This window comes from Mustela nivalis (assembly GCF_964662115.1).
Source record: "Mustela nivalis genome assembly, chromosome: X".
In the NCBI taxonomy this organism is placed as follows: Eukaryota; Metazoa; Chordata; class Mammalia; order Carnivora; family Mustelidae; genus Mustela; species Mustela nivalis.
The window spans coordinates 26,257,438-26,270,281 of record NC_139040.1 but is presented as its reverse complement, the minus strand read 5'-3'; the positions used below and the strand labels follow the sequence as shown (position 1 = coordinate 26,270,281).

The window sequence follows — 12,844 nt, the reverse complement described above, 5'->3', positions numbered from 1 at the left end:
AATCTGTTACCACTACTATACTGACTTTATTAAGGCTACAGTATATAAAGATGGTCTCAATTATAGGTTTCCATTTGATTGTAAATCCTTGTTTTAAGATGATGAACAGAATTAAAACCTGAATTCTGTTTCAAGTGGTCACTGTTGCTCTCCTCAATTACAGAGAGGCATGGGTAAAGGGAAATGCTTTTCACACTTCATCAAATGTAGCTTCTAGGTTTGCTAGTTGAATACACGAGTGACCAAACTGGAAATACGCCAATTGGAAATTGGGGGTGGAAGGCAGACAGACAGAAAAGATTTGGATATTAAGCTAGATTTTTCTCCCGTTAACAAATCCCACTTGAAAAGCTAAATCTATGTATTACTTTTACCATGGATTAGAAAGTAAAAATAATAATGCAATAAAAAAAGATCCCAGGGAAAAAGCATTAACTAAAAAATTAAAGCATAGAAACAATTTTATATGTACACAATTGACAACAGAACATGAAAAAAATAGACACAGATCATTCAAATCCTCTAAAAAGTAAAAGCTACCCCAGAAACAGTGAGGGATATAGATGGTCAATTTTAAAGATCACCCAAAGTCTGGTAATGTTTCTTTTTTTCCTAAGACATTCATATGCTATTGAACCTTCCTAGACATATAAAAATGCAGACCAGTAATCTGTGGATACTTTACCAAACTCCAAAGGCTTAAGAGTTCATTTCAAATAGTTATAACACCTAATCATATCACCGAGTTAACTATACTGAGCCCTAAGGATCTGAAAAGTGGTATGAATCATGTGATTTTTACAAGTGCATTCAGCACCATTTTCAAAAATTTCTGGTTGAATATGGAATAAATCTATTGAATTTTAAATACCAGAAAATCACTATCTTTTTTCAAAGGGGGAATAAAGAGAATGACTTAAAGCATTATAATTTTAAAAACAAGGCAAACCCACTAAAGGAGTTAGGAACCGGTTTCAGCTAATGCTGAAATGGGTGCTAAGAATCAAGGGACCACGGCGCCTGGGTGGCTCAGTGGGTTAAAGCCTCTGCCTTCGGCTTAGGTCATGATCCCAGGGTCCTGAGATGGAGCCCCACATCGGGCTCTCTGCTCAGCAGGGAGCCTGCTTCCTCCTCTCTCTGACTGTCTCTCTGCCTACTTGTGATCTCTGTCAAATAAATAAATTAAGTCTTAAAAAGAAAGAATCAAGGAACCTACATTTTTTTGCAATTTTTTTTTTCATTCTGGTAAGAATACTTGAGGAACCTTAATTTCAGTCCAAGTTTTGGTACTACAAACAAGTTATGTGCCACTGGGAAAAGATCAAGAACTTTTTTAGTTTCTTATTTGTCCAAAAGACACTACCCTCCTGCCCTACCTACCTCACAGCACTGTTATGAGCATGAAATGAAATAACGTGTTTATCTCACATGTTTTATTTTCAAAAGGCTTTCACAAATGTAAGAAACCATAATTTTCATCACTGATGAGAAATTCCAGTTAACTGTAACAGCAGGTTTCAAGCTGCTTCAAAGTATGTTTCAGGAAATAAATACTCCCCAGGTAACATTGTTAACCCATGAATTTAAAATAGCTCATACAAGCCACTGGTTTAAAACTGACATACACAGTCCCAAACTGGTTATGAAAACCAACTGTATTGCAATACATACTTAATTTAGCCAATAAAAAGTTTTACTTTAAAAGAAAGCATTCACACAGTACAGCTAATACTCTTTTGATTAATACAGTATATTCTAAAAACAATGCTACAATTTCAGGACAAAGGCACATTAGCTAACCTAAACTATTAAAAAATTAGTGCTTATTGCCCAATATCCACAGACATTTCATTATAAAACTACAGATCTAAAAGCAGTTTGTAATGTCAACTGCCTTTGTTTCAAAATTTCATTTTGTATTGGTCCACCAATAAGAGATAATACTTAGCAGATATAAGAGGAGGCAAAGTAGAAAATCAAAGTGAAAGAGGTACAAATTTTATAATAAGTAGACAAAATAACATGAACAATGGACAATTCAACTACAATAATGAGGTGAACTCTGTAATAAGATACACAAACTGCACATTATTTTTAGAAGAATACTCAAGAAAGTAGAGTAATAGGCAAGAATTAATACTGGCATGTAAACACGATCATCAAGTTGAGTATTCCCCGCCAAGAGAATGATTAGTTGACATTAATCAGATTTCTTAATATTCTGCTACAACCACCAAAAAGGTAGCTCAGCAGAGGCAAGAGAGTTTTATGGACTGAGATGGGCTCAGTTTTTAGAACAGTATGTGAATGCATCAAATTCCTTTTCTGGTCTTTTGGTTTGTCTAAAAAAAGTCAGAAAACAACCTGACAGATTTGTTTCGAGAAATTAAATAAGCTTACTCCCCAAAACAAACCAACAACCCCTTCCCCAAACCTTAAACTTATTTCCAGATTTTGAAGCATAAAAGGATAATGCATAACACAGCAAGCAAAGAGAGATTATAGAAATGTTGCCACATTACACACATTTGGTAACAATCTCCTTAAAAGGGACCGCTGTCATCCATTGTTTCAGTTGTGATAGGAATTTTTAAAGGTTATTCACTAGCTTACTGAATTTACTAGAGTGAAGGTATCTATTAAATAAATGAAGAATTTTTGTTTGTTTGTTTTACTTAGGCATGATGATTTTAAAAGACTCAAACCTTTGCTGAAGACTCCTTGAGTTCGATGAGACTGTCCTGTAGAAAATGAATGGAGATGACAGGTGAGCTGGCATAGTTCTCAGAACCCAGAGGTACTTTGGGAAGTATGGCTGTAACCTGGAAATAAACCAGCTACTTCTTGTGAGGATAAATCTTGTGATGTCAATTATTATATGAATATCAACAATAGAAAACAAAAGCAAAACCATGTAATGGAACTGTAATGTTAAAAAAACTAAATTATATGTACTCAACATAACAAATAAAAAATCTCTCTGCTCATAATTTAAAGATAAATGTCAATGCCACATTTTTCATAACACAGTACTTGGCTATAAGTAATGTTAAGAGGCTTTAGAAAGCAAAACACTTTTTTCCCTCCACAGAAAGTTTAAAACAGTGGAGGTCACTGTGGAAGAACATTATCTTACATTTTCATACTTGTTCTTTAATTGGGAGGTTTCAAATTTTACTTATAACTCTACCATAAATATAGACATGTTTAATCCTAGCCAAAAGACTTAGTGGCATTATATTAACAAGAAAACAAAATATATTCTCTACAAGAGTAGTCACTTTTTTGCAAAGTGCCTCTGATGGTGAATCTCATGCCTCCCACAAAGAAAGCACTTTAAAAAAAGAAAGAAAGAAAAAGAAATCAATTACGGTATTTCACCACAGTGCTCTTGATGAAGAATTAGTTAACTTACAGTTTTAAAAGTTCAACGTACTGCAAATTCAAAGATTCCATGAAATTAGATGACTTTAGAATTAAAATTAAATATGGAGCAAGGAATGGCTACCCTGAGTCTTCAAGAAGGCTACACCCACGATTTTGTGCTGCAGTTGAATGCCTGGGGTTTCTCTTTGCTGGGTGGTAGGATTGGATGCCACATCTGCTTTTATCGTAACGCAAGGTTCAACTTGTTGGGAACCCAATGGGTATAAACAAACCTCCAAGGGAAGATACAACAGAAGCTGCATGCTCACTGAATATACACAACTACAGGAGAACTGATCACCAAGGAGACTTTAAAATGGAACGCCTTTCAAGATTCCTTCTTAGAAGGCACACATCGGTATGATGCTCATCAAGAAGCTTGATGAATTCAGAGGTATCTTGTTTATCCTGTATCATCCAGGAAGTCTTCAGTGCTATATATTCTTCAATATTTATGCTGAAAAATAGGCTTCATTCTGCTGAAAAGATTCATTTGCTTGTAGCTACCATTGCACTCCAAAAAAGACTGCTTAAAGCAGTGAGGCACTTCTGGGTAAAATTTTTCTTGCACTTTGAAACACTATAAAATTAGTGCTAGGTCCTTGAAGTTTTAATATTTTTTATAATAAAAATACTCAATAGGAAAAAATATCAGTCCACCAATATGTAAAAAATTCATTTTCTAATGCAATATAAAACCTCCAGTGGCTCCAGTGAATACTTGGCACAAGACTTGAAGGAAGTCAGGACACGTATTCCAACCAGGTGAGCCTAACATGGACGCTGCCTTCCTCAGGCTATACTAACCTTTACTGTTGAGGAATGTGATGGAGAAGGGTGGGTATCAATTTTGCGGCGTTTTTGTTCTGTTGGTACAAAAAGAAATGGTCACAGTAAGATAGTGTTCTTTTTCCAAGCACTTAAAAAAAAAAAAATCACCATTTAAAAATTCACCTTTAAGTCATCAAGTATCCGCTCCCCCCAAAAGTCAAGTCCCTAGGTAACTTGCCAAAACAAGGAGACATGAACCAACTATACATTAACAAGAACCAAAAGCAAACAAATATAAATAAAGGCAAACTTGCCCCTTTCAGGCTCTGCAACATCTGATCGGGGAACAGGTGACTTCAAGGACCCAGAAACTGGTGTTTTTTCTCCTCCTTTAACATTTTCCTTTGATTTCATTTCCTTTGCTATATCTCTTTCTCTGGATGGCTCCTTCTCTCTTTCCTTTTCTTGAATCGATTTTGATTCTACATTGGGGACAGTGGTTTTGAATTTCTCATCTTTAGCTTTTTCTTCCTTCTTGAATTTTTCTTTCTCTTTGTCAGACTTAGGTGTTCTTTCCTTCGTCTCTCTTGCTTTTTCATCTTTGTTTGGCCGCTCTTCCTTCGGTTTTTCTTTACCATCTTTACCAAGTACCCTGGCCTCTGGAGTAGTAGCTGGAGTCTTTTCTTTTTTCTCTTTTTCTTTCTCTTTCCCTTTTTCTTTGTCATTTTCTTTAACAGCTTTGTTGCTTAAGAATAAAAACATGAGATTTTAAGACAAACTGTCATAAAAAATAGCCCATGTTACAAATTATAAAGGGTTTCTTACTGACTTCAAAAATACTAGAAGAGTAGCCCTTTGAAAACTAAAGGACTTTAAAGACAAGTGAAAAGAAAGTACCACTTCTTTTTTTTATTTTTAGGAAGTACTTCTTTATTCAGTAAATAATAAATGACCAAATTCATGAACAGCAGACTAAAAAAGAATGATTAAAATGATGTGAGGCCATTTTCTGTATGTTCATAACCTCTGAGGATTACTAGGTCACAACCAAAAATTATCCCACAAGCCGACCAACGGTGCTAATATCAGAAGCAGGATTACTTGGCTGGATGGATCACTGGTCGAAATTAGTGTAGGCTTCTCTTATGTTCATTATCCTTACCCAGAATGCCCACAGCAAGCACTCAATCCTAAAATGTATTTCTAACTTCACCACTTACCTTCACCTATGTAACTCAGGAGGGGAAACAATGTCAGTCTCAGCATTATATAAAACATAAGGAGGGCAATTAAGCACATCATCAAACTAGGGGTACATATAAAATTTCAAGGTCCAATGTAAATGACTTTCATAGTATTCAAATACCAGCCTCTTTCATTCATGTCTAATGAGGTTAATCATACAGGAATTCAGAATTCTGACATACAGTCAGTGCCCCTACCTGTTAGAGCTACTGTTTCCATTGCTTGAATTCCCTTTCGGTGTGGCACTAGAAGCTTTATTAACAGCTTTCACACCACACTGAGATCTCTCCCTTGATTTATCTGAAATAAAGTAAAGTTTTATTTGACAAGCCCCTAAATGTAAATAAACTACAATTTCAAAGCAAAACGATTAGAGATTAATTAGAAAGAAACAAAGGGCTAATTTCTTCTTGACAGTTATATACTTCTACCTAAGGAATAAACTATAATACTAGCCAACATTTTATTTGTCATCTTATATAAAACATCTTAGGTTTATTGAAACAAAGCATATTACTTATAAATTTCTACAAATAAGCATACCAGTCTCCTCAGTACTGCTTTCATCCGACTTAGATGCACTTCCTATCGACGATGAAGAAGGCCCACCACCAGGCCCATTTTGTACACTGGCAACTGCATTCCTCGGAGGGGGGTCTTTGTGATGAAACTCATTTTCAGGTATCATGTATGACTTTCTACTTTTCAACTGCCCAGAGTAGCTGAAAGTCGCACAAAGTGTTTAAATATACAAATACAAATCAAAAGCACAAACTGGAGTTTAAAAGAATAAAACTAGCAAGTTATTCACTCTGCTACTTCATTTCAGAGAATAAAAAAATACTAATTTTCAATAAGTTTCTGAAGGTCTTTATAGAGAGCCCCAGGTGCTTTCTTAAAAAATAAAAGTTTCAATGTAAACTAATCCTTAAACTAAGATGCCTTTTTTCCACTACTGAAGATCCAAAACTCAACTAACGATAAAATTACATTTCCTTCAAACCAAGACATATTGTATATGACTTTTGAAACTATCATCCAGTATAGACCGGAAGCTGATAATCAGAAGTGACAACTCTCACCAGCCTGTGGGAACATGATCGCATAATCTCCCATAATCTCCTGAAGTAAGGCAGAAGATAAACTTCAACACTGTAAAACATTTTAAAGTCTTCAGAATCCTTCTGTCATCTAGTCTCATAAATCACATTAAAGTATAATTGTGTTACCCCATAGCCAATGCATATAGATCTGGCCTCTTCTCTTTTTCTTCTTGGCAGATTTTATGCACTCTTCTTTCCAAAGCCTGACCCAAATTCAAAACTTTTGGGTACCAAGGAAGTATTTTTGTTAGCACAATCAAGATATTCCTGATGTGAGTATATTCGCCTGTTTCAAGGCAATGTACGGATGCCTACAACAAACATTTTAAGATCTATTATTATAAAAGTATAAGTATAAAGAGAAAAACAACCTTTAAGAAACACAATTTTTTTTACCTTGGTTAGTTTGTAATGCCATTTATGTACAACATGTCGAAAATTTTCATAGTCTAACTGGTCAGCTTTATTTCCACCATCAAATCCAGTGGCCCGCAATATAGTTAGGAATCCTGGATAATTTCCACATTCCTTGAAAATAAAGGGGGGTTGTTAAAGAAAAATTCTGTTCCTAAACTAGCAGAAGCTGAAAACTTAAGTGGACTAGATTAATGATTCCACACAAAAACAAGATGTGTATTTGAATGACAGGTAGTTTTCACAGAAAAGTTCAGTTTATTCAATGGTATGAATTTGCAATGTCAGTTTGAGATAGATTTTTTAATATCTATCACCTTTTAATAATGAATGAATGATGTTTAAATTTTAAACACTGTTTTACAACTGAATCTTAAACTTGGCTTCCCTTTCAGAACTGAACAACCTAAAGATTACATGGGTAAAATGTAAGGGTGTTTATTAACCATACCTTTTCATACGTGGCTCTGTCACTATGCCACCTGGTCACAGTCTCTAACATGCAGCAAAGAAATCTCCCATATCGACTAGCTTCATTTTCGGTACAGCTTGCAACTGTATAAATTATATCAGAGAAAACCTACAGGAAAAATGTTTGAAAAATAAAAACAAAAATGTTTGAAAAATAAAAACAAATCAATTTATTTATTTTTCAAATAAATAAATCAAAACAAATAAAAACAAGGTCAAAATTAGTTCAAAATAGTAAAATGTTGTTATAGCAAATCATAGTAAATTAAACAGGTTAGTTTAGTCAAAATGTATCTTCCCTTTCTATAGTCACAATTCCAGAAACCTTTAGAGATTTTGGCCTTTGTGAGGAAATAGCACATTCATAAAGCAACAATAAACTTTTAGTTTTAAAAAACTGATTTACAATGACAGTGAAAAAAACTATCATTATTATTACAACACAACTTCTTCAATGAAGACTTAGCCATAGATATTACTGGAGTTAGGAGGACAGTAAGCAGAGACGAGGCTGACAGAAACTAGAAATAGGCAGCTGACATGCTATGACATATACTACATTTTTAAACCTCAAATGCAGTCATTTACTATTAAGAAAAAAGCCAGATGCAAAAATACATAAATGTGACCATACTGAAAAGCATCCCTGCTTTTATGTATGTGTGAAGGTATAAGCTGTTTTGTTTTTTGAGGGGGAGAAGGTGAAGATTAAGAAAAGAGTTCTATTATGACAAACATATAAACCCATATTATGAGTTAAAAGATTAACTAGGAGTGCCTACTACATGTCCAGCACTATTCAAAGCACTTTTGTGTACAGTGACTCGTTTAATCCTCACAACAATCTTATGAAGCAAGTACTATTATCCCATTTTATAGGTAAGAAAACTGAGGCACAGAGAGGTTAAAAAACTTGCCAAAGATCATATAGCTAAAAAGTAGCAGAGCGAGGATTCAAGTTCAGGCACTTGGCTCTTGAGTTCATGCCTTTAACCACACACACAATTAATACCTCTATAGATTATAATGTTTAGCTATCTTTGTGTGAGACTTTTTTTTTTTAAGGTTGCAATAAAAAGAACTTACTCGATCATAGCAAAGAAGTGTGGAAAAATTTGGAGTTTTCTGTTGATGTACCAATTCAACAAAACGAGCACAGTAAACAGCATCAATTGCTGAAAAAATACATCGAGGAAATATACACAGCTGTAGAAATTTTGTGATGGTCTCATTTTTGGTAGATTCTAAAAATAAGGGAAGAATATATTAAGTGGTAAACTTCTTCCTCAAGTGCCTCAAGACCTCTAAACATGACGACATATTAGTTTTAGTGTAGAGAATGCTATTTAAAAAAAACCCACAAACTCTTTATAGTTTGTAACCAAAAGGTCATGCTTGGAATAAAACTTTCATTTTCACACTATGGGCATAAATTTTCTATATATAACTTCTCCAGAAACATGATCATACAGAAAGGTTGTTAGTTAATTTCACCCGCAAACTAAATAAGTTCCTTCAGTGAACATGTGAGGTTGGCTCTGCATTAATAAATAACCAAAGAATGGGACAGTGAACACTGAGCTGAAATACAAACATAATACACTTCAATACCTCTGAAGGTATAGAGGTTTGCTTTTGTAATTTGGCAGTAGTAGGAATGTAACAGTTCCAACAACTTACTTGCTAAAAGCCAGTTGTCCTTTTCCAGTTTCAGTCTCTGTAGAACTCGCTGTACATGTTCCATCTGTTTCTTTTCTTCTTCAAGAAGCTTGTCCTGAAGGGCAGTACAACGCTCTTTCTCTTTTTTCTTTTTATTTGGAGGCTACGAAGTATAAGTTAGATACTTTTCTAACTACACGCACATTACCTCCCTTCCTTTTAATTAAAAAATTCAGAAAGATCAGCGCTGGTATTTTATATTAACTACTTCACAGGAATATTGAGGAGTCCACCTGAATGTGCTTTCACCACCATTCAACAAATCCGAAATCTGGTTTTCACATCAAAACAGGCTACCTTCCTAGCACTGATACTTTTAGTCTCAAGCATCAAGTCATCTTTGACTCTTCATTCTCCTTCATTTCAGCATCCCAACTGCTTAAAAGTCTCATGCATTCCCACTACCTCCACCAATAGTCTATGTTCTCAGTACTTCACAATGAATTACCCTAAGAGCTACCTCGCTGGACTCCAGCCTGATGCCAGTCCCTTCCCCTAACAAATGGATCTTTCAAGCCACTGTCAAGGGTAATCTTTCCAATATACCGTTTTTTACCATTATCACTTCCCTGCTGAGGAATCTAATACAGCTCCCAATTTTATCAAGTCTTCTTTTCTATACTCTGGTTTCTCTTCAGATTGCATAAATCTTTCGCCTTTTACTAAAGTCTTCTTTTCTAACTTAACTGCTCTACATAATCTGGTCCCACCCTAACCATTCAAATTTATCACTAAACCCATTCACTACAGTAAAAGTGGTCTCTTAAAACCTTAAATTACTTCATACCTTTGCTAGAGCTGAATGGCCAATCTGCCTCCTTATTTCCAAACCTAATCTATCTTCAAAGCCTATCCAGCTCAAGACTCACCTCTTCAATATAGCCTTCTCCTAAAGAGTTCCCCTTTTGGGAACTCCTACTTTTCTTGCAATTGGAGTCCCATCGATCGTTTTAAGTTGCTAACACAATCTTCAGTTAGAAAAAAAAAGGCAAACTCAAATAACTTTTGTGTGATCATAACTGCCACATATTCACCAAGCCCCTGCCCCCACCCACTCAGAGGTCACCATTAACTCACTTAGGAAAATACTATATAGCAGTAAGATCATAGCTTTAAGGAACCTGAACTAATACAAAGCATGGGTAATGTCAAATTAATACCGTGAAATTACTGTACTTGAGCTACTAGAACCACCTACCATTTCCTGATTGTCATCAATTGCTTTCATCTGGACTTTAAGTTTATTGACTTCCCGTTCATAGCTGGTGTGTGGAACTGCAAGGTCGTACATTGTCAATGACCAGAATGTGGCATAGAACTGAGGGCTGATGTCATCCCAGACTTTGGAAACATGTAAGGAGACCACTGCTTCATGGACAGGTGCCATCACCATTTCACATGATGTAATGTACTTATGAACTTTATGTTGTTGTTTACTTCCCTTTTCTGACTTTTTAAGTTCATCATATTTAGACTGAAGATAAAAAGTAAAAACAAACACAACACAATTTATTGCACTAACCTTCATAGTATAAAAGCCTATGTTCCCTTTTCGAGAATCAGAAGACAACCAATCAAAACTGTTGTAAGAATTCTAAGTTCTTACCAATGACATTTATTTTAAAATCATCCCTGAAAGCTGTTCTCATCTTTAGTCCTATGTGCTCACTAGGAGCTTTTAAGATTCTTATTAAATCTGACCTGTTGCATAATAAAGAGTATGTGTACCGCCCTCCACCATCCATATCCCCAACTGTACTCTCTCTTACCACCACGTTAAGGATTGAACATACAGGGTTTCCACTTCTGCTTTTAAAATCTTCAAGGAAACCAAGTAAAGGGTCTTAACACTGGTAAAGAGGCATAATGGAACTAGTAACAGCCAATTAGTACAAGATGCTTTACTACTACACATAGCCCCTATTGGCCATTACAATTTGCCAGTTAAGAAAGTGGATCAGGGAAAAAAAAAAGTGCATCGGGGTGCCTGGATAGCTCAGTCAATGGAATGTGCAATTCTTGATCTCAGGGCTGTGAGCTCAAACCCCACGTTGGGTGTAGAAATTACTTGAAAAATAAAATCTTTAAAAAAAAGAATGAGAAAGAAATTGGATCAACATTAAAAAAGGCTATGAGAAAGTTACTATAAGACTGCTAAGTAGGGTGACTGACTATCCAGGTTTGCCAGGGAATGAGGGGATTCCCAGTATGTAAGAGTATAGTGCCCAGGACGAACTGGTTACCCTACAGCTAAGCTAAATAAGACATTCTTCTCTCTCTTTTTTTTTTCTAAAGATTTTGTTTATTTGAGGGAGCCTGTGTGGCTCAGTGGGTTGAAGCCTCTGCCTTCGGCTTGGGTCATGGTCCCAGGGTCCTGGGATCAAGGCCTGCATCAGACTCTCTGCTCAGCAAGGGAGCCTGCTTCCTCCTCTCTCTCTGCCTGCCTCTTTGCCTACTTGTGAACTCTCTGTCAAATAAATAAATAAAATCTTTTAAAAAAAAAGATTTTGTTTATTTGAGAGTGAGCATGCTCGAAAGAGAGCAAAAGCAGTGGGAGGGGCAAGAGAGAAAGGGAAAAACAGACTCTCCACCAAGCAAGGAGCCCAACATAGGGTTCAATTCCAGGACACTAGCTAGAATCACGACCTGAACTGAAGGCTGATACTTAACCAGCTGAGCCACCCAGACATCCCTAAGTAAGACTCTCTATGAATGGATATGGTATGTTAAAGTTTAAAGCATGTGGGAATTGACACGCAGCTTTTTTAGACCAGACTGGTTTATCCTAATTTGGAAGAGAGTCGGAGGAAGGCCATACTCTTAAGAGTATGAGGAAAAGAATCTGTTAGTACAATGGGAGGGAGCTACCTATTAGTTCATAGAGTGTAACACCAAATGTAAAAAAGAAAATAATACAAAGTGTTGTTGCTATTGTCTCTCATGTCCTTCAGTCTCTTTAGGATGACAATTTTGTTTGGGTTAGGCATCATCCCTGAAGATGAACCTAAGAGGAGATCTAAAACTCACTTCTTTTTGTTAGAAAAGCATTTAAATCATCAGTTTGTGCTACACATGGAACCCAGTACTAGAAGGTCACAGGTCAAAGGTTCTACTTCCAGTTCTGCATTGTGGTAGGCAAGATTCTTGGCTCCTTACACTCTACCTGTCTTCTCTCCTAAGTGCCTCTGTAACCCAGGCTAACTGGACTGAAGATATAGAAGATATACTAAGGGTATATCTTAGTTTCAGAGGGTATCTTAAGCAGCATCTTGCAATTATTATAACTACAATCTGAGAATCTCTCAATTTTTTTGTAAGTGGAAAGATTTACCTTGTTACCCCCATTTTAGAGAGCATGCTGATAATTACGGAGACCACACAGGTGAAAAACTACAAACAATATTACTTATGAAAGAGAGGTCCCAATTACATCACAGACCTTAGAGATCAGGAGCAAGAATAAGGAAGTGTTTTTGCACTTTGAGGGCAGGTCCTGGTCGATGGTAACCAGTATCAATCTATGTGAGGCAGAATGACGTCTGCTAAGATTCTAATAAAACATAAGATAAGCAGAACCGAAACTACCTGTATAGGACTAATTCGGGCAAGATCTAGAACATAAACTGGAGGAAAGCCTTTCTTTCAGTACTGTGTTACATGGTGGGTCTCAACAAAAGAACTGAAAATTAGGTTTA

The 12,844-nt window shown here is 35.9% G+C and overlaps 1 protein-coding gene across 14 annotated transcripts in view; it reads right to left on the bottom strand.

The window, feature by feature from the left end:
* The window catches only part of THOC2 (THO complex subunit 2), a 115,671-nt gene that overhangs the window by 13,604 nt on the left and 89,223 nt on the right, over positions 1-12,844 (bottom strand). For 7 of the 14 annotated variants that reach the window (XM_082717256.1, XM_082717258.1, XM_082717261.1 and 4 more), the window contains exons 23-33: positions 10,348-10,623; positions 9,111-9,252; positions 8,517-8,674; positions 7,411-7,539; positions 6,942-7,073; positions 6,672-6,856; positions 5,986-6,164; positions 5,640-5,742; positions 4,512-4,942; positions 4,234-4,292; positions 2,706-2,837 (exon numbers count right to left, since the gene is read on the bottom strand). In XM_082717256.1, coding sequence (XP_082573382.1) covers positions 2,706-2,837; positions 4,234-4,292; positions 4,512-4,942; positions 5,640-5,742; positions 5,986-6,164; positions 6,672-6,856; positions 6,942-7,073; positions 7,411-7,539; positions 8,517-8,674; positions 9,111-9,252; positions 10,348-10,623 — 1,926 coding nt within the window. Of the gene's footprint in view, positions 1-2,705; positions 2,838-3,508; positions 4,293-4,511; positions 4,943-5,639; positions 5,743-5,985; positions 6,165-6,671; positions 6,857-6,941; positions 7,074-7,410; positions 7,540-8,516; positions 8,675-9,110; positions 9,253-10,347; positions 10,624-12,844 lie in introns of all 14 variants that reach the window. The other 7 variants (XM_082717254.1, XM_082717253.1, XM_082717255.1 and 4 more) reach the window with 4 other exon arrangements.